A 21,546-nucleotide genomic window follows, 5' to 3' on the forward strand; every position below is an offset into this window, starting at 1 on the left:
GCCACCATGCACCCAGCTGCTCTGGCCAGCCTCCTGAGACCCAACTCTGTGACCATTCCCCTCCAGCACCTTCGGGCTCACTCCCACCCTCCTGCCCCATGACACCCCCACTCCCCACACTTCTTGTTGGGCGGTCCACAGGCTCTGGAAGAGAAGCCTAGTGTGTGGGGTTTCCCTCCTGAGCAGTGGGGACCCTCTGAAGCATCTTTAGCAAGGGGTACGGCAATGTGGAGGGCAAGAGAACAGACAGACTCAGATGGACCCACAGCTTCTGCAGCCATTTGCCAAACGGTCAAGACCCCGTCACCGACAGCAGCATCCCGTGGTCTGGCCTCCATGTTCTCAGCACCAACCAGAAAGGCAGACCCATCTGGACGCTCCCTCCGCGAGCCTGGGGACCGCCCTCTGCCCCGCGCCTACAGCCAGTGTCTGCCCTCACACTCAGGACCTGGAGGCTTTGGCAGGGGCTCTCATCATGGCCACGTTACAGGTCACTTGTGACCACACTTAGACTTGAGTGCACAGCGCACACTTCACAGCGTGGCCACCGCCCCAGGAGGAGGGCCCCTGCCTCCAGAGCAAGTCAGAGGGAGGGCATGCATGGCACCTTTGTCAGACAGACACAAAGTACGAAACATGTTTTTATTTTAGATCAAAGTACCGAGCAGATCCTTGCAAAATAACATACAAAGTAGGACTCAGATGCTTGTCCCCCAAGCTGCCCCTGAGCACCAGTGAGAAAACCAAGCCTACCGATCGCTTTCCCCAACCAGAGCACAGGGCAGCATGCCCCACCAGGCAGGGGTGGGGTGGTGGGTGTGGTGACCCCTCCCCAGCAGCTAGGGCCCCTGGAGGATGGTGGATCCCTCCCAGCACCCTTGCGGCTGGGCATTAACCTGAGCTGCCACTTTGTGTGTATGGCTCTGAAGTGAACTCTCCCCGGCCTGGTCTGAGACCAGCGAAGGAGCTGGAAGGGGGGAAGGGATGTGTGTGACTTTGACAAAGGCTCCACGGGCCAGATGAGGCTTTATTAGTAAAGGGAGCTGATGCAGACAGGGACGCTGGGCCTGCCCACACTGCCCACCTAACAGGACTCATGACTCAATCAAGATGCACTTAAGAAAAACTGCAGACACAAACAAGAAAGTAAACATGAGGAAATCAGCACACCCTTGAAAAGAGCAAACAAAACAGAGAAAACAAAGACAGCCTCAGGAGCTCCATGTGGGCGAGGCCACTGAGGTAGGGTCTGGGGTACTGGATGGATGGATGGATGGATGGACAGACAGAGCCCAGTTCCCTTCAAAGTATGAGGGGGGCCTCTCCATGATGGGACCCCAGAAAAGCATCCTCAGCAAGTCCCTGATGCTCGAGGGGCTCAGGCCATCCTTAAGGACCTGCGCACGGCCCTGCCAGTCTACCTGATGACTCCAAAGTCAGACCTGTGCGGGCCACGGACAGCCCTCCAGTGAGCATCTGGGCGTCCACCTTGAACCTGCGCTGGCGCTGGCTGTGCCCAATGGCGGTTTCCCCACACGCCCTAGAGCAACAGGCACAGCACCTCCAGGTGGGGGTCCCGGGGCTGAGGTCATGGTGGCCCCATCAGCATGTTGAACACAAGGCAACTGGAAGGTGCACCCCACCCTCCTGTGTTGCTCTGTTTATGCCTTCACCCCTAGGACCCAAGTGGCAGGACCTCCAGCCCTCGGTCACCTTCACGCAGGCAGTCCCTACAGCCATCTGTACACACTCTGGAATCCAGAGCAGATTCTGAAGCCTAGGCACTCGGCATGGTTTGGGTTGAAAAAGCTATAAATCAGACTCTTCCTAGAAGCCCACTAAACAGTTCACAGGAACACGCAGGGTGTGTGTGGGGCAGCCCTGAGCGCCAAGTATCTGCAGGCAGGCGGGCAGGGGCAGGGAAGCTCATGCTGCTGGGCCCCTGAGCCCCTCTGCTCATGCAGTTGCCCCCAAGTCTGCACCCTAGACCCCAGGAGCCGGAGCCCCCAGACCTGAGCCCTGTGTCGACCTGACACACCGCCCACACCTGTTCCGGAGACGGGAGAGCAGAGTGCCCAACGCACTAAACCTACAGAAAACTGTGGGAAGATATCAAATCCATAGGATCCATGGCTTTCCACCCTTGGGGACGGTCCCCAAGGCCTGTGCTAGTGGTTTACCCAGCCATGAAGCACAGCAGGTCCACCCTCAGTGCTGCCTGCTGTTCCAGCTGCAGCGAGGCCTGCACGTCCTCGTCTGGCTCCTGGTTGGGCCCAACGTGTAAACAGTATTAATAAGCAAAAGATGGAAAAATATATTTCCCAAGAAAATGGGGAAGTGCAGAACTCAAAGCCCAGTGGATATCACAGGTTGTTGTCACCTTCTGCCCCTTTCTCCTCTCGATCCATTTTGATGTTTCCTCTCTTTGGTTCAGCAGCCCCATGTGACACACTGTGGCCTGAGGAGAGGGGCCAGTCCCGTGCCCACCAGAGGCCTCACCCTCTACCAGTGACTACTTGTGCTCGTGGCCCTCAGCCATGGCGGCCACCTCAATGGTGGCTGTGTGCTCCTCGGACCCCGGGGCAGCCATGGTGCTCTCCACGGCCCCTGTGGGCACTGTCACAATGGTGCTGCCCCCGGGCGACACCTGGGCCACGTTCTGCAGGGCAGGGCCCAGGCCCGGCAGGGTGAGCAGCTGCAGGGGGCTGACCACCTTGACCACAGTGCTGCCGTCCTGCATGGCGGCCGTACTCAGGACCGTGAGGCTGGATGCGTCCGGGTGGATCTCCACCGTGCCAGGGAAGGAGGTGCCTGACGAGGCCAGCACTGTGTAGCCCCCAAGCAGCGGCGAGGCAGGAGAGCTGGTGGGAGCCGCCTGGGGGCAGCCCTTGCCCAGCACAGGAGAAGGTAGGGTAGACATCACTTTGCCGATTGGCACGGTAGTCAGCTGGGAGACGGGCACGCCGGGGCTGAGGGCAATCTGGGCTGACTGGGTGAGTACTTGCGAGGCGATGGCAGCAGGCCCGGATGTGGCCCTCGCGAGACGGGGCCGCTTTATGGGGGGTGGCAGGGACACGGGCGTTAACGTCATGAGCACGTTGCTGAGGTGCTGGGACTTGTGCTTCAGTTCCTTGGCCCGTCGGCGGTGCTCGTCACACTGCTGCTCCAGGGCTGCAGGGACAGGACAGAGCATCACTGCGGGGACGGGGACCGGCACCACCGTCGGGGACAGGGAGTGTCAGACCACACACAGCCTGCCTCTCCAAGCTGCCACACATTCCAGTCCACCTACATCGTGTATGGAGAGCTGCTCTCGTGATATTAGGAGGTATAAACTAGGTCAAAGCAGCACATGTAGCCAGCCAGCTCAACGTACACATCTGTACACCCACACATGCATCCATTCACACGCATGCGCACACGCACACACATGCACACCCCACACGTCCAGACACCGAGGGGTGCTGGGAAAGACGGGCACGGCTTGCACAAACTGGGCTCAGGGTCACCGTCTGTCTTTTCACATCTCTGCCGTCTCCTCTTGTGAACAGCCATGCAGTGAGTCACAAGCTCCATGGTTTGAGCCTCAATGCCCCTGCTGACAATGCCAAGTGCCCTCTTGTCCTTGCGGACTTTGGGCCCCAAACCAGGGATGTAGGCACCCACGCACCGGCCAGGTCGCGGGCATACTGCTCCCGCGAGCGGTCCATCTGGCACTTGTGGCTGGCCAGCACCTTCTTCACCAGGTCCAGCATGCCGAAGTTCTGCACAATGTTGTTGAGCAGCACGGCGTCTGAGGGTGAGACGGGCGCAGTGAGGACAGCCAGCCAACAGGATACAGTGGAGGCCTCTTCCACCACCAGAAGCTGGGCCTCAGCAGGCACAATCCTGAGTCAAGGAGGGGCCTAAAGGAGCAGGACTAGCTGCCCACCCCTTGCAGAAGCTTCTGGGCTCAGCTCAGAGCTGTTAGGAGCAGGCTACACCCACTGCAGCCTAAGCCAGCCAACCACCAGCCCTGCTCTGCAGGAAAGGGCCCCGCGGGCAGCACCCTCACCTTGGAGCTGCAGAGGGGGGTCCTGCACCCGTTGCTGCAGGCCTTTCATGGTCTCCACCATCTCCTGGTGGAACTCCTGTATGACCTCCTCCAGCAGGCCTGCATCCTTGAGCCCTCGCCAGAAGGCAAATGTGTCATCTGTGAGGGAAGGAGAGGCTCAAACAGCAGGAAGTCCTGACCCAGCCCATGGGAGGACACAGTTCTGGGGTCAGCGGTGTTGCCCTTCCGAGGTGGGCAACAGCTCAGAGCTGTCAGGCCAGTGGGCCAGCCCAGCAGGGGACACAGTTTCCAAACATGCATGCCGTCCACAGGCACAGCTCTCTGTTCTGTCCCGTCCTCCATGGGGCCCCGCCCCAGGCCCCACCCAGAAGCCTACAGGAAGGACCCTGTACCTCCGATGGTCGTGGTCCAGTCACCGGAGTCCTCGCAGGTCTCTATGGTGATGGTAGCAGGAGACCCGTTCACTGCAACCAGGATGGAAGCAGATGAACCCACCTGCCTCGCTGCGAAGCAGCCTTCATGCCAACTCACAAAGCTGACAAACACATGCCCTGGTGCAGAGGCCCCACTGCCTCGCACTTGAATTGTACTTTTCACTGTCTAATCGCAGGCACCTCAGACACATACAGAGCAGAAAGAACTGACAGGACCTCGTAAGCCCACAACCCAGTTCAATCCCTCAATGGCTCCAAGGGTCAGCGAACCTGGGCTGCACAGCGGGGTCCTGCCACTCACTTGGCTGCGTCAGTGCCCTGATTCCTCCCCTTCCGTCTGCTTCACTGACCCCAACACATATCTCAGTCTCTCTCCATATGCAGTTTCCAGTCAAAAGAGGTGAAGCTCTGGGAGACACGAGCTGCCAGTTGGCCTCTAGGGCCTGCTGCACACGATCATGAAAAAAGGGGCATCTGGCCATTTGTGGCTGCTTTTGATAAAGACCTGGCTTCACAGAGACCTGGCTTAAAAACAAGCTGGCGGCTGGCTCATGTTCACACTAGCTTTTCAACCTGCCACGTCCACGCGCAACAAAGACATGGTGCTGGGAATGCCACATGTTTGGAGCAAACCTGTTCCTCGGTCAGGCTGACAGGTCCCCTAGCTGCACAGGAGACTCAGGCTGAGGGAGCCACTGCATGGGTTAAGTTTAAGTAAAGCAAAAGACAGCCCCATCTAGACCATGAAGGGACGAGAGTTCAAAGAGCTAAATTCTGACCCGATGCACCTGTGCCAACACGGTGGGCACTAACTGGCACACTTGGAGACTGGTCCTTCCTCAGAGATCAGTCACCCCATGCTGACCCCAGGTCACCCTACTGTCACAAAAGCTATGGGCCCAACAGGAGTGGGACGTGTGTTTGGATGTGTCCCCTGGGGAGGGTGGAGGAGATCTCTGTGGTGGCCCAGCCCCCTCTCCTCCCTCCAGTACAGGCCACGCTCCCTCAAATATCCACCATCTGGTCAGCAAAAAGGACAGTCCCTGGCCACATGCAGTGCCCAGACTGACCCCGTGCAGTGCTAGTGTAGAGACAATGCAAGTGACATCACTGGAAACACCCACAAAATTATCACCAGGCAATCCGAAGGGGGAGCTCAGGACCTGGTTCCACTCTTAGATTTCAAAAAATCTATAATCACAAAGTTGGAATGAATTCAGGGGTATTTTGTACTCCTACGCGTGAGCGCCACAGACATCAACATGAGTGCGTCACAAAGGCGCCAGAGCCCAGGGGCAAGAAGGCACACACAGCCGTGCGCCAAGTGCTGCAGGAGTGCAGGCTGGGTGACACCAAGCAGGCATGGCACATACCATCAGCCGTGGCAGGTGTGAGCGGGAGGTACTCGGCCGATGTGGGGCTACTCAAGGACACGCGGGCTCCCGAGAGGTCGATCTTGGTGCTGCGGCAGGTGTTGGAGCAGACCTTGTCGTGCTGGTAGAAGTCCAGCTCCCCAGAGTCCATGATCTTCCTGTGCAGGAGACAAGCTCCCCATGTGTGCCCGTGCCATGGCCAGGCCATCTGCGCAAATGACTGGACCCAAACATATCGCTCAACCCTCCACTAGGGCGACCTCAGGTCCCAGGAGGGGTAACCCAGGCCACATCGGGAGGCCAAAGGAGGCTCCCTGATAGGCCTGTCCAATAGCCTAGCACAAAGCTCTGGGTCCATGAGTGGATTCACTGCAGCCAGGCATGTGGCCCTGACCAGTGCTGGTGCCCTGGGGGAACAGTGAGGCCGCAGGAGAGCAGACCCACGGTGCACAAAGGTGCTTTCGGTGGCACAGGCTGGCAGGTAGACGAGTAAGAACCTGCCAGGAGGAGCCTCACGCCTCTGAGTTCCTGCTGCAAAGTCGAGCTGAGTGTCAGATGCTCCACAGGGCCTCCTGCCTCACTTTCTGTGGGCACCGTGTTTGCACCAACCTTCTTTCAGTGAAATGGGCCATCGCCTTCCCACAGCTCTGACACCCAGACACTATAGAAAACCAGGGACACCTGGATGAGCTTAGGGAGAACCGTGAGCACCATGGGCCTGCCTGCTCGAGGGCAGGAGACATGACAGCCGCTGGGTCCCTGGCCTTGAATATCTGCCTCTCTAAGGCCAGACTGCAGTTCACAAGGAGTGACCAGGGCCATGGTCAGGGCTCCACGTGAGGGCCACAGGCACTCCTGCAGCACCGTGTGTGGCCAAGGACAGCAAGAACCATCCTCTGGGGAACAGGTATGAAGGATAGAAGCCCCGTCAGCAGCAAAGTAACCCAATCTAGTTACGCCAGACATGGTGAGACTCGTCTCTGGACAGACATGCTGCTGGGGCCGTGGGGCGTGTGGGGCAGAGGGCAGGGACAGACGAGCAGGGGTGCTCCTCCCAACCAGGGACAAGTTGTGACACCAAAACAGGAACTATTGATGCGTGAGAACCAGGGGGCAATATTCCTGAGGCTGTGAATGCAAAGGCTCGAGTCAGAAGGGGTCAGAAGGCCATCTGCCACAGGCCCCACCCCGGGGCACCCATGGAGCAGACACGGGCGAGAACCCCATGCAGAAGAGAGAGCCTGTGCCAGGCTGCCATGGCCCCAGGGTTTCAGATTGGCCGCCAGTGTGGAGAGCCAGGAGCTGCCAGGGGCTCACACTCCGAATTAGTGCCCGAGGGAAGGGCGTCTCTGAGGACAGAGGACACTCCTTACCAAGGGCAGGCGCAGCCCAGCATACCTGCTCCTCATCACAAGGTGGCCACGGTCCAGACCAAGACCCTCTGCAAACTTGCAGGCACCAAGGGCCAAGTAGACTGACCCGCAGCCGCCAAACACAGACACAGTCTGGACAGGCAGACCCAGAGCCAGAGGACAGTGTCTACACCAGTGGTCAGCAAACTCATTAGTCAACAGCCAAATATCAACAGTACAACAATTGAAATTTCTTTTGAGAGCCGAAAACCGACTTCTGCGCATGGGCCACGAAGTTTCAATCGCACTGTACGTGCGCGCCCACACGTGGTATTTTGTGGAAGAGCCACACTCAAGGGGCCAAAGAGCCACATGTGGCTCGTGAGCCGCAGTTTGCCGACCACTGGTCTAGACGACTGGCCAGGGGAACACGCACCACAGGTTAAAGATGGGGCTCTTGATATGCACTCCCAGGTCTGAGGACGCCACCCATCCGTGACCTGGGTGCTCTGCATGCGCAGCGGGAAAGCTGGCTAAGAGATGAGCCAGCACCGATCAGATGTGCAGACACTGTCACACCCACAGGGCCTCTAGGTAAGAACTGGCGGAGTTCCGAACGAGACGACAAGACCACAGGAGGCCCACCTGAGCATGATGCCATTCATCCGGATGGCCCTCTTCCAGTCCTTCAGGGTGGACTTGCCGGCTAGGTGCACAAACTCCTTAGGGCTGATGACATGCTCATCATACTGTAGAGGGAACACAGCAGAGCCGTCAGGATGGCACCTCACACCACCCGCACTCCCGCCTGACCTTTCTGGAGCACAGCATGGCCTAGGGAAGGGATGCAGGATGGAGGCAGGGCACTGGCACAGAGGAGCCACAGGCCCACTCAATCAGACACAGGACTCAGTAGCAACCCTGGCTTGGAGAAAGAACAACTCAGGTGAAACAAGGTGTGGCCCTCCTTCCTGCATAGGCCTGGCTTCCTGCTGTCTGCCCAGGAAGTGAGTGGCACTCTCTCACTCTAAACAGGACCCAGTACATCTCATACATAAATTATTCCATAATTAACTTGTACCTCTATTATGTCAAAATAACACAGGATACAATGTGTAGGGGAGCTGTGAACATCCCCTGTGGCCGCCCCATCCCACCTCTAATACCGTCCCTCAGTGACACACACCCGTCCATGTTAAAGCCAGGGTGTGTCCTCCCTGTGCACAGGCTCTGGGCCTGGTAGTCCCACCATGGCTGGAATTCAGATGGCCCAAGAACATAAAATATCCTATTTAGTCTTGTTAAACGAGCAATCATGGGAACCAACGAATCAAAATAAAACTTCATTTACTAGTACTTAGAAAACAAGCAGGCTGGGAATGGGTGGGTCAGCGGGTCTCGGCAGAGGCAGAAAAGTTCCAACCGTGGTCTGGACACCCCACTGGACCCAGGCCAGGGCCTCCCCTTCACTGGGAGCTCCCTGCTATCGGCATTAGTTCAAGCTCAGGTTACCCAGCCGCCTCCTCTGTCTCCATCAGACGTAGGTCGGTCATGGCAAATTATGCCACCCTGGGGACTCCTGCCAATGGAGGTGATTTTCCCACATTCCTAAGCAGGTCCCCTTTCTCTCAATGAGTCCAGGGAGAGTCGACCCACACTCACCTGGTCGGGGACACAGACACAGCCCATGTAGGCAGAGTCCAGAGCTATGTGGTCCTACTCAAGCCCCTGCCAGCCGGCCATGCGTTTGATCCTGTCAGAACCTTCCTAAGACATGTTATCGATGTTGCAGCATCTGTCACCCTGCGATTTACCACAATTTCTGCTCCTTTACTCTCCACGCCTTCCTTCGCCTAAAGCTCCTGTCTGATCATCTGCCTGAATCGCTTGGCCCCTCGACGCTGCGCTGGAATCAGCAGACTGGGAAATAATAATCTTACTTGTGTTTATTCATCTTTCTTAAGTGGATGCAGAGCTCACATTTGTTTCAGTGTTCAGTATTGGAAGCTGGGTGGTATGTTTCTGACCAGAAGTATCCGCAGGAGCTTCACTCTCGCTTATATCACAGAGCCCAGAGAAGCCAGTTTCCTTCCACTTTCTGCTTGAGGTCAGCTTCCCAGTGAGGACTCTCTTCACATCTGCTTCCTGACAACAAGGTTCTCCACAGAACCACGCACCAAGCTCAGGAAATTGCCACGCATGTGTGACCTCATCCAAGGCAACAAGCAGCCTTCACCAAGTGTCCCAGTGACGGCCGCTAGAGCCACTTCCTCTGCGATGCAGGCCCCGGCCCAGACTGTGCTGTGCCTGACTGTCAGTCTCATCCCCTTGAACTGGAGCAGCACCTGGCATCCCATCCTCACCATCTTTGCAGCGTGTAGGTTATTGTGTTGTAGCCTTGTCCCTCAGTCCTGCCCGCCCCGCCGCCAGCTCCCTGTGCGGGTGCTGCTGTCCCTCTGCGATCACTGCCTCATCGACGGTGGTATCTGACACAAAGCTGTCACCAACCACTCACGGCTCCATCACCCCTAATGTTGTTGGTTTTCTAATAAAAGAGGTTTCCTGCTCACTATCTATTTGATATAAATGACATGAAATACTCGGCAACCACATGGCTCACAGGTTCTATTTTATTGGAGTTACAATCCAGACTGTCACAAATCATCCTGCCATTCGCTTGTCCCACGGAGCAGTGGGCAATCCCTGAGCTGACACCCAGAGCTTTATTCACACAGGCTGGGACCCAAGCCTCCTGGACTAGGACACCCTCCCTCCATCCTGGACATGCTCAGACCCGCTGTGCTCTCTGTACAGTGCTCAGAGCCACCTTCGAGGCCCCTGGTCCCCTTCCCCTCTCCTGCGGCTTGCTTTCCAGATGCCTGTGTTGCCACTGCCCTCCCATGGCAAGTGGCTCTCCCTATGCTCTTTCCTGTTCCCTCAGCGAGTCCTGCTGTCCTTGAGAGCCATTCCTCCTCTGCTACCCTCACACACGGACTGCTCCCTCTTGAACTACCTCCACAAGCTCACGGCCTTGGAGCAGGGTGCTCACACTCACACTCCTGGCCTCTGGGTGCCAGCTGCAAGGGAGGACCCCGCCCTTGCAGCTGGCACCCAGAATCCTCACCTGCACACACTTCACATTGATGCCGGGGCACACGAACTTCCTCCAGATCAGGTTGGCTCTGCTGTCCCCACAGGTGATGGGGTACACAATCTCAGCCTCCAGGTTCTCCCCCTCTTCAGTCATCTTCACTTCTCATGAGGTGTGAGGACAGGGAAAGGGTAAGACAGAAAGTCAGTCACAACCTCTCCCAATGCACTTCCTGCCAAAACACATAACTACTAGCCCAGAAACCAGAAATCAGATCCAGGAGGGGCCAGGGACAGGGCAGGGTGAGCAGAGGCACCTTCTCAGTCCCAAGTTACAGTTTCAAGTTAACTCACACAATCAATTCAATAACATTAAGCAACAGTTAACTACATTAAATGACAGTTAACTACAGTAACACTAGCATAAGTGCATTAAACTATGTTCAATTGAAGAACCACTTGAAGATATAAAATCAAACTCTACTTGGGATAATTCCAGAGAAATATATTCATCATGTTCTGAGTTCTAAGGCCCTTAACGTTACATGTTATAAAGAATGTTCTAAGATAATTCTAAGCAGAGCTTCCCCCACAGCCGCAGGTGCAGACACAGCCAGGCCACCCCCAGAAGGCCCTGCGGCCTGGCTTCCACTGGGGCCCAGGCTCGGCTCTGGCCTGGAAGCCTGTCCTCTTGGGAAAAACTGTCCCACCAGCCGCTGGCAGGCACCTACCTAACACGGCTTCCTTGAGCTGTGAGGACGCTGTGAAGGCAGCTGCAGCGGCCGCAGCCGCATTCTCAGTCTCCATGTTGTCCTCACTCAGGTCGCCTCTGGAGGAGGAAGAAGGGGAGACATCAGCAAGCCCCAATGACAGTATGCGTCTCTGCTGCTGCTCCGTGGCACTTCCTAGTTTAGTCCAGAAGTCCAGTGGCCATGCAGGTCAGAGGACCTTCACTGATGGTCACCAAACTACAGCCCCCCCAGCAGGTGTTCCTCCGAGTGGGCTGTTTTGCTCACAGCTGTGTCTCAGGTACCCGAAATGCTCGTGGCACATGAAACGAATTTGTGGAGACCACCAGCACTTTGGCAGGAATTCTATACCCCCATATCTTTAAAAAAATTTTTATTCCTGCCCTAACCGGTTTGTCTCAGTAGATAGAGCGTCGGCCTGCGGACTAAAGGGTCCCAGGTTTGATTCTGGTCAAGGGCATGTACCTTGGTTGCAGGCACATCCCCAGTAGGGAGTGTGCAGGAGGCAACTGATTGATGTTTCTCTCTCATCGATGTTTCTAACTCTCTATCCCTCTCCCTGCCTCTCTGTAAAAAAAAAAACAAACAATAAAATATATTTAAAAAATAAAAATTGTATTCCTATTATGATTTCACATGGGTATAGAAACTATCCAAAAATATAAAATTTTAGAAAGAAAGGTCAGATCAGCAGAGACTCCATCACTGTGCACCACCGAGCAGGTGTTTATCCCAGGCCTGCACCTGGGTCATGGTGGTACCTGGGGTGCACAAGGATCCTAGGAAGGTGAGAGTGTTGTGAGCAACAAGAGGACCAGCATCAAAGCAGCGGCAGAGAAAGCCAGGCCCAGCGGGAAGGCAGAGGAGGTTGCAGGGTGGGGGGGCTGTAAGAGATCAACCGAAGGACTTGTACGCCTGCATATAAGCATAACCAGTGGATAAAAGACACTGGGGGGGCGGGTAAAGGCATGTACTGGGGGGAAGGGGAGGCCGGGGGGAGGTCAATGGGGAAAAAAGAAAAAGGAGACATATGTACTACTATTTGTAATACTTCAAACAATTAAAAATTAATTAATTAATTAATTTAAAAAAAAAAAAAAAAGCCAGGCCCCAGGAGGGAGGCCGCCCAGGAAACGGGTGCTGAGCGCACTGGCTAAGGGACCTGGGGATATGCCGCCGGCCCTGGGGCAGTCCTGAGGGCAGTCAGGGCAGCACCACTGGGGGTGCAGGAAGAGGGGCAGCAGATGCAAAGGCTCTCGGAGGGCAGGTTGTGGGGGGGCCAGGTAGGGGGTCAGGAAGGGAGGGAGGGAGAACAGCAGGCTGTGGGGACCATGGGCAGTGCTCAGGGAATCCCTACAAGGCCCAACCACCCCTGCCCCGGATTTCTGGGTTCACTGGCACTGAGGTTCTACCCACCTGCCCGTCCCACCCCTCACCACACACCCCCAGGGTCAAACTTGCACCATGGCCTGTGCCCTGCCTTTATCCTCCTGACATGGGATCCCACCTGCTCCCTCCCCCAGGCCCACACTGACTGACTTCAGAGCTGCCCTGAGAGTGGGGGCTGGGGAGGCCCAGAAGGGCCGGGGATGCTGCCCTGCCATGTGCCCCTCTCCATTTGCCCAAAGCTTTACCTTACTTCCACCCAGGTCAGAAATGAGCTGACCAGAGGTGCACACTTGGAATCTGGTCTTTGGTACCTATTGGAAGTGCCTCCTACATAAGGAAGAACACTGGGTGAGGGCCACACCTGACGTGGGTCATGGACTCAGAGGGGCAGCTGTCCTTTCAGGCCAGAACTCTGGAAGGCAGGGATGTGGGCAGAACAGGAAAATAGGCTCCTTCCACACAGGAGAACCAGGGCGGTCCCAGGGAGGAAGTGAGTCAAGAGTGGGACAGGAAGCAGCATTGCAAGAGGGCCCAGCATTTAAGGAGCAGAGCCAGGTCCCTGTCACAGGCCACCTACAGGGAAACACCAAGACTAAAGGGTATCCGGGAGGCAGACACAGGAGCAGAGGTCTCCTGCCCACGACACCTCTGCCCTCGGCCTCCCACACAACTTGGGGACGAACCCCCCACGGCACTAAACAGCCACTTTACTAAAGCAAATGTAAATCAGAGCTGCTGTCAGACTACAAACGCTCCTTTCAGCCCAGCAGGTGTGACTCAGTAGTTGAGCATCAACCTATGAACCAGGGGGTCATGGTTTGATTCCCATCAGGGCACATGCCCAGGTTGCAGGTTCGATCCCCAGTGTGGGGTGTGCAGGGGGCAGTCGATGGATGATTCTCACTCATCAATGATGTTTCTATCCCTCTCCCTTCCTCTGTGAAATCAATAAAAATATTTTTTAAAAAAACAACAACACTACTTCCTTCATGTCACCATGGCAAAGCAGTGGGTGGAGGCAGCCTGGGTTGGTTGTCACAGGTAAGGAATACTCCCAAGTTCTCCCCAAATATCCAGCCAGGAAAGGAATCTGTGCCCACAAAGTCATTAGCTCGCTTCCACTCCCCAACTTCTTAAACGTGGGGCAAAAGTAAATCTCAACTTCCCACTCGTACAACATAAAACATTTCAGAAAAAGAGAAGAAACATCTCCAGGGCCCTTGGCTGCATCCTACCTCAGTGCCCTCCGGGCCCTATGACTCGGGGGTATACAGCCAGACCCCGCGAGGTTCTGCAGCTCCTCACCCGCTGCTGGAACCTTTTTCCATGAGGACACCAGGCAAGTGTCCCTGAGGATGAGAGCATCCTTCGCCAGTGCCCCAGACACTGAAGGGAGTGCATACCAGACCACCCAGCAGGACCAGGTGCACAGGCTCCAGCCAGAGTGCCTGCCTGGCCAGCCCACCCCCCTAGCAAGTGGCAAATACAAGTTTCAATGCACTGAGTTCTGTGGTGGTTATGCAGCAGTGTCAGTGACACAGAAACTATCCAGAAGTGGTGCTGCCACCACATTCTGGGGAAGACAGAGCAATGGGGCAGCCAGAGCAGGAGCAGCAGGCTACACACGGCTGTGCCAGGCAGTGGAGGAACCACTGGCAACAATGTAGCCACAGTCCCTGAAAACAGTGAAACTCACAAAAGGACTTGTGGTGGAGAAGGAAGGTGCACACAGCTCTGGAAATGTGCAAGTGCTGATGCAAGAGGGAGCTGCCCACCCTGTGGATGCAGAGATGACAGGGAACACATGGTCACATGGTTTTGTCTCCCACTTCCCACCTGGCAAAAGATTTTCAAAGTAAGAAATGGCCTCAGGATAAAGATCAAATTAGGATGTGGCTGGACAATCCTCAGGTGTTCAGGCCAGGCCTGGCCAGACAAAGGACTCCTATGAGTCCCCAGGGCATGGTTTCCAAGCAGGGGGGGCGGCCTCAAACACCCCTGGAGCCAAGATGCAGATCCTAAACCAGCACAAAACCAAACCAGAAAAGCGCAGCACAGTGAATGGATCTCATCTGTGTGCCTGTAAGACTCAGGCCCAGCTGGGACAGGAACTGAGGGAACCCAGGCAACCTGGACAAGGAGACCCTCCTGTCCCAGCCCCGCTCCCAGCCCCGCTCCCAGATAGCAGGTGTCTGCCTCTGGGACAGGGAGGGGGCATGCTGTTGTGGACTGAACTGTGTCCCAATTCACATGTCGAAGCCTAATCCCAGCGGGACTATATCTGCAGATTTGGTCTTCAGCAGGAAATTAAAGTCAAATGAGGTCAGAAGGACAGGCCTCAATCTGAGAGGACTGTAGTGCTCAAACCAGAGGAAGAGACTATCTCTACCAGGTGAGGCCACACGAGCCAGGGAAAGTCCTCCCCAGACACCGACCCTGCAGACCTTGATCCTGGATTTCTGGCCCCCGGGACACTGAGAAATGACGTTTTCCCAGGGTGAGCCACCCAATCCACAGTATTTTGTTACAGCAGTCAAGCTGATTAGGACACATGTCTTCTGGGCACTCTGGCAATGCTGATGAGAGGGCTCAGTGAGTCACCCCACATGCTGGGGCACAGCTGGGAAGTTGCCAGTGTGGGGCTGGACATTCCCCATCAGGCCACGTGCCTGGGTGGGGTGGTGCAAAGACTGGGCTCAGTCAGACCAAAGCATCCCATGAGGTGCCTATGGTAAGGGCTCCTCCCAGCACCCAGCACACCAGGAGGATGCAGCGTGGTCTTTCCCACCAAAAGTCACTTCTGCCCACTGAGTTCATCAAGAGCCATCTCCAATCCACGGGAAGGGGCTTGGGTGCCACCTCTGAGCAGGGCATGGCAGGTCGCTGCAGAGCAAGTGTGCGGAGACACCAGGGAAGCCCGCCCATAGCGGCGCACCAACAAGCTACCAGAGATTCAGGTGGGAAAACCCACAGACTCAGTCACACGCACCATCAGTGCAGCTAGAACCCAGCAAAGAGTTGGCTGCCTCACTGTGTGCGCAGGGATGGAGAATGAGTCCAGCCCTGAGAGGAGCGTGCGGCAGGCGCGAGGGCGAGGGAGGCCAGCACCCCGCGCAGCAGCTGCACACAGACTGCAAAGCGGCGACAACCCAGTGTCCTGTGTGCACTACAGGCACTGCGCCTGGGCTGGACCCTGGTCTAGAACCTTCCTCCAAACACCCTCTTAGAGGAAAGGCCAAAGCTTGCCCTTGTGGTCAGTGACATGCTGAGGTCAGTTTGAACGGGACACACTCAGGACACAGCAAAGATGACCCACAGGGAGCCGACCTACTCCAGCCCCTCGAAGGCGGCAGGTGGGGCTCGGCGAAAGGAAACCAGCAGTCAGCTCACACGCCAGCTTCTTTGCCAACTAGTATTCTATGTGGACGTCTATTGTAAGAGATGGGGGAAAAAACGCTGTTACCCTGAGGAATATCAGGAAACTACTGGAGCTTCATTTTGAAACAACAGTTCCCAATTGTCTATCTTATCAAGAGAAACTCCAGGTGTTTTCAGAAATGAGCCATATGACCGTGGTGATGCAGGAGTCCAGAGCAAGGATGAAGCATTATCACTGTCCGGGCTAATGTGATGTCCCCATTTGTCCTGCACACTCTGCACTGACATGGACTCAAGTCTGGATCAGAATGACTATGACAAAGGGAAACTCCAAAGGCCTCACACTGTGCCAGATGCCGCCATCCCACCGCCCCCCAGGGCATAGGCCTGTCCTTACCCGTGGGCAGCCAGGTTGGTTGTCACCAGCACTGTCTTGACCTCCTCCATGCCACTGCCATCCACCGCGGTGTCGGGTGTCGTCACCACCACCACCTCCTCCATGTGCACACTGACATCCGGGGTCGCCATGGCTCTGCTGAAGAGGACACCCAGGACTAAGACGTCACTCTGCCAGGACCCCAAGTCCTAGAGGAAACAACAGGCAGGGCACAGGGTCACAGAAGGTCCACATGTTTGCACAATACAGCTCACTGTTGCTGACGAGTCACTCTCAGTCCCAGCACACACTTTCTGACACAAATGACAACAGGAAAAGGGCTGTCCTGGGCTGCTATCTGGTGAGGATGGACTGGCACAACTGCCTGTCCTGGCCGCTGTGAGAGCTGAGGTCCCTGAGCAGAGCGATTGAACAGGCAGGCACCTGGGCCTCATGACGCAGTCACAGTAGGTGTGGGAGAGGAGGCCAGGATCCCAGCAGATTCCCAACAGGTGAGTCTTTGGTTGTTACCTATCCTGCCACCATATCCCGGCCACATCCCAGAGCTCTGCCTAGACAGCAGTTGCAAACAGGTCCTAGGCTGGGGAAATGGAGGGAAACCCACACAACTACCTGCAAAAGAGCCTGGAAGTTTCCTATAAAATAGGTGTGCTCCTCCTCCCACAAGACCAGCAACCCCACCTCCAGACACAACGGCCAAAATAACTGTGAGGTGGGACTAACACATATCCACACACCCAGCTTATGACAACAGGACTCACAACAGACACAGGGAGGGGACCAGCCTACACGCCCATCAACAGCTGTCCTCACCCAAATTTCAAAAACAGAGCAATAAGTGACGTGAACACACAAAACTAAATCCCTGACTCCAATGGCAACAAAAGTTACTTCACAGAGAACTGCTGGAGTTTAGATACCATCTTCATCTTCCCAGCCCCTGGAGGAGCCAAAGCCCATGCCCAGTTCTTGGCACCAAGCTTGGGTTCCTTACTAGTGAAAACTGAGCACCAACTAATTAAGAGGTAAGTAAGATATGAAAAAGTATTTTTGAAATAGCATTCTTGGGCATAAATCTATATATATATAAAAGGCTAATATGACAAGGGTCTTCTCGGGAGTTCGACTGGGAGATAGGGAGTTTGATTGCTCGCTATGACGTGTGCTGACTACCAGGGGGCGGCACGGAACGAAAGAAGGCCCCGACCAGCAGCCAGAAAGCCCCAATCAGCCCTGATTGCAGGTCAGGCCTAGGGACCCTACCTGTGCACAAATTTCGTGCACTGGGCCTCTAGTATATATATAAAAGCCTAAGCGACCGACCAAACAACTGGTTGACAGGTCGCTATGATGTGCACTGACAACCAGGGGGCAGACGCTCAATGCAGGAGCTGCCTCCTGGTGGTCAGTGCACTCCCACAGTGGGAGCACACTCAGCTGACCAACAGGCACCAGATGCCAGGCTCACAGCTAGCAAGCGCAGCTGCTGCGGCGCAAGCCTCTCCCGCCTCTGGCGCTACTGGGGCGACAGCAGCGGCAGAGGTGGCAGGCGCAGCAGAGCTGGGATGAGCAGGAGTGGTGCGGCACCTGGCCTGGGCTCGGGCTCCTCCCAGGCTGCCTGTCACTTGGCACACTACTACATCTCCTGAGGGGTCCCAGATTGCCAGAGAGCACAGGCCAGGCTGAGGGACCCCAGCAGTGCATCAATCTGTGCACGGGGCCTCTAGTATAAAATAAGACAAAAATGTTAGTTCCTGAGATTAAGATCTGGCTTTCCATGTCTTCTACAAAATTATAAACATTTGAGAAAGGGGGTCTACAGGAAGTAATCTCACAGGGTGATCTCACCTCAAACCCCTAACTGGTCATGCCCCAGGCCTATGACTCCTTTAGTAAAATGTCTTTGCCTTGAGCCAGCCCTGTCCATTGTTTCTGTGCATCTAGGTTCTCACACCTTTGAACTGCCCCCTTGCAGACCCCTCCCTTTAAAGCTTGAACACATAATCTTGACTCTCCTGTAATCCAATCCAGGCCTGGCTTTCTCCCTTCCTTCCATTCCCTCAATTCCAAATGCATAAAAGAAGCTGCAGACTGTAGTTCTGAGAAGCATTTTTCTGTCTGTCGAGATCTTGCTTCCAGGCATTTCCTCTATTTGATTCTGACAAATTATTATAAAAATCCTCTGCAGGTCTGGCAGTTCTTACATAGACACTTTTATAAAAACACCACTAGAGATACGGCAGAGGTCACACACCAGGAACAGCATGGTTTCTTTGATTCTTTCGGTGTTCCAAATTTTTAATTAGTTGCCAACTTTTTCAAAGTTTACAAAGTTCACATTTTAAAAATTTAATTTCCAGCTTCTCTTGGAAAATGTTGGAGTCCCTGGAGGGTCCCTCTAGTTCTGCCTTTCCCAGAGAATCTGGGCTTCTAGTCCAGTCAGGGTGGGCACAGGTGAACCAGCTCTGGTCTCAACCACACTCTCGCCACACCCAGCCAGGATCCCACCCAGCCAAGCTGAGCTATGCACCTACATGTGCAGCCCCCAATTCATAAGAATTTGTTTGTGGCTCTGAAAAAACATTTGAGAGCCACCCTTCCCAGTTCAGACATGAAATGGCTTATTATTTTAAGGCCTAAGTTTGAATAACTATACATATAAAAAGCCAGCGACCATAACGCCAAAACAACGGTGGCTATGACACCCACTGTGGCCAGCGAGCCAACCTCCCTCAGCCCCTCCCCCTGGCCAGCCTGCCCCTAATCGGACTCTCACACCCAGATCAAGGGAGGGGCCAGCTGTCCAAACACCCTTTCCCCCCACCCCTGATCGCACCCCTCACCCCAATAGGGGGCGGGGCCAGCCAGCAAACCTCCCACAGCCCCTCCCTCCCGCCAGGTCCCACCCCAGATCAGCTGCCCCACCCTGATCAGGGGCAGGGCCAGCCAGCCAACCACCCATGGCCCCTCCCCCAGGCTGCTGCCCCCCTCATCAGAACCCCCCACCCCATTCAGGGGCGGGGCTGGCTGGCCCACCGCCCACAGCCCCTCCCCATCGCTGGCCCTGCCCCCAATTGCCCACAAGCCCAATCAGGGGCGGGGCCGCCAGCCAATTGCCTGCAGCCCCTCCCCCCAGGCGGCCCAACCCCATCCACCCCATTGGGGCCAGGCCGGCCAGACCCCACTTGTGCACAAATTCGTGCACTGGGCCTCTAGTAGTTTTATAAGTATTCTAAATTCACAGAAACCATTGCATGTTTGTACATAGATATGCAAATTCCTCCCCCGCCCAGTGTGTCTCCTTACAAATTTTAAGACACTTCCCATGAAGAAATAATTTCTGGACAGTCCGCTTAATCTGTTGTATTTGGGGTTTATTTAATTATTTGAATTTACCCTTAATAAGATTGACATCGTCTTGTGCAGTGTTGATGGGAATGTAATCTGGTACAACCACATGATCCAGCCATCCCACTTCTCAATATTCTTCTGAAGGAAATGAAATCAGACCTCCAAGATACTGCATCACTGATACCTACACCCACATTCACTGCAGATTTATTCATAGTAGCCAAAGTATGGAAGCAACCGAAATGACATTCAGTGGTGAGTGGATAAAAATGTGGTCCAGCCATAAATGAAATATGTTAGCCTTAAAAAAGGAAATGCTGCCAAAACCGGTTTGGCTCAGTGGATAGAGCGTTAGCCTGCGGACTGAAAGGTCCCAGGTTCGATTCCGGTCAAGGGCATGTAACTTGGTTGCGGGCACATCCCCAGTGGGAGGTGTGCAGGAGGCAGCTGGTCGATGTTTCTCTCTCATCGATGTTTCTGACTATCTATCACTCTTCCTTCCTCTCTGTAAAAAATCAATAAAATATATTTAAAAAAAAAAAAAAAAAAGGAAATGCGGCCATCTGTGACAGCATGGATGACCTGGGGACATTATGCTAAGTGAAGTAAGCCAGACACAGAAGGACAAATACATGACTCTACTCACATGAGGATCTAAAACAGTCTAAATCACAGCAGCAGAGTGGAATGCTGATGAGGATGTGATATCAGTCTACAGTTTCAGTTGTATGAGTAAATTGTAGAGACCTACAGTGTAGCATGGCCTATGCTTATCAACACTGCATCACATACTTGAAAGCTTGCTAAGAGGGTAGAACTTATGTCAAGTGTTTTTATCACAAATTAATAATAAGAGGGTGAGAGGAAACTTTTGGAGGTGATGGACACGATTGGTTTCCAGGTGCATACTTATCTTCAAATGCAAGTTGTATACAACAATTATGTACAGCTTTTTATATGTCAAAAAAAAAGAGAAAAAGACTGATGGAATTTAAACTTGTATTTGAAGTTTTAGCAAAGAAACAGAACTGGTTCAAGGGAAAACATCAACTAAAAGTTAACCAAGTACCGGCAGGTCATTACCAGGAATGGGCCCATGTGGATTCAGCTCCCACCCTGGGCCGCATAGGCAAGGTTCCCAAGGGGGGAACGTGTGGATTTTGCTCCCACCAGGCCCGCATGGAGACACGGTTCCTACCGAGGGGGCCGCGTGGACGCGTCTGCCACCCGGGGGAAGGGTCCCGCGTGGACATGGCTAGCACCCGGGTCCGGGTCCGGGCCGCCCGGCCGCCCGGCCGCCCGGCCGCCCGGCCGCCCGGCCGCCCGGCCGCCCGGCCGCCCGGCCGCCCGGCCGCCCGGCCGCCCGGCCGCCCGGGCCGCCTTCCCGCAAGATGGAGGTCGACGCCGCCGCCGACGCCGCCTGACGCGGGCCCGTGACGCCCGTGACGCCCGCCGCGCGCCACCGCCCCTCCCCCGCTCCCCTCCCCCCGCCGTAACGTCCTGACGCTCCGCAGGGACCCCTGACTGGACGGCGGCGCGCGGCAGAGCGAGAGGCCTCGCCGCGGGGGGCGGGGGGCGCTTACCTGGGCCGCGGCCGGGCCTCTGTGGGCACCGCCGGGCGGGCGGACAGCGGTGACGGCGGCGGGGGCAGTGGGGGAGGCCGCAGGCTCCGCTCCTTGTTGGGGATTCGGCGGCGGCGGCGGCAGCCCGGGAGCGCGCTTTCTAGTGACGCAGGCGGCGGGGCCGCGCACGTACGGACTAGGGCGGGCCGGGAGATTTATTTGGCGTTCGGCGGGGAGACGGGCGAGGCCCAGAAATAAGGCCCGGTGGGGCCCGACGCGCGTGCGCGGTGGCACTTTGCTGGACGGCTTGTCCCGTGGCCCCGCCCCCGCCCGCCCGCACACCTACTGGGCGCCCACACACCTGCCCGGCTCCGACAAACCACCTCCGTGGGTACAAGCCGAGAAAGAATTCGTAGG

The 21,546-nt window shown here is 55.6% G+C and overlaps 1 protein-coding gene across 3 annotated transcripts; it reads right to left on the minus strand.

The window, feature by feature from the left end:
- Positions 1-623: 623 nt before the first annotated feature.
- Positions 624-21,291, minus strand: GMEB2 (glucocorticoid modulatory element binding protein 2). 3 transcript variants are annotated; one of them, XM_080683019.1, is made up of 10 exons: positions 21,151-21,291; positions 16,217-16,404; positions 11,035-11,132; positions 10,338-10,465; positions 7,859-7,962; positions 5,862-6,019; positions 4,447-4,518; positions 4,055-4,192; positions 3,671-3,793; positions 624-3,171 (listed from the first exon to the last, which is right to left on the minus strand). In XM_080683019.1, exons 2-10 carry the CDS (start codon positions 16,345-16,347, stop codon positions 2,513-2,515), a joined length of 1,611 nt encoding a protein of 536 aa, XP_080539145.1. In that variant the 5' UTR covers positions 16,348-16,404; positions 21,151-21,291; the 3' UTR covers positions 624-2,512. The 3 variants fall into 3 exon arrangements, with proteins under 3 accessions (XP_080539145.1, XP_080539146.1, XP_080539144.1); XM_080683020.1 differs by having other exon boundaries at positions 10,338-10,460; positions 21,151-21,271; XM_080683018.1 differs by having other exon boundaries at positions 10,338-10,468; positions 21,151-21,271.
- Between the last annotated feature and the right edge of the window lie 255 nt (positions 21,292-21,546).

This window comes from Plecotus auritus (genome assembly GCF_963455305.1).
Source record: "Plecotus auritus genome assembly, chromosome: 8".
Lineage (NCBI taxonomy): Eukaryota > Metazoa > Chordata > Mammalia > Chiroptera > Vespertilionidae > Plecotus > Plecotus auritus.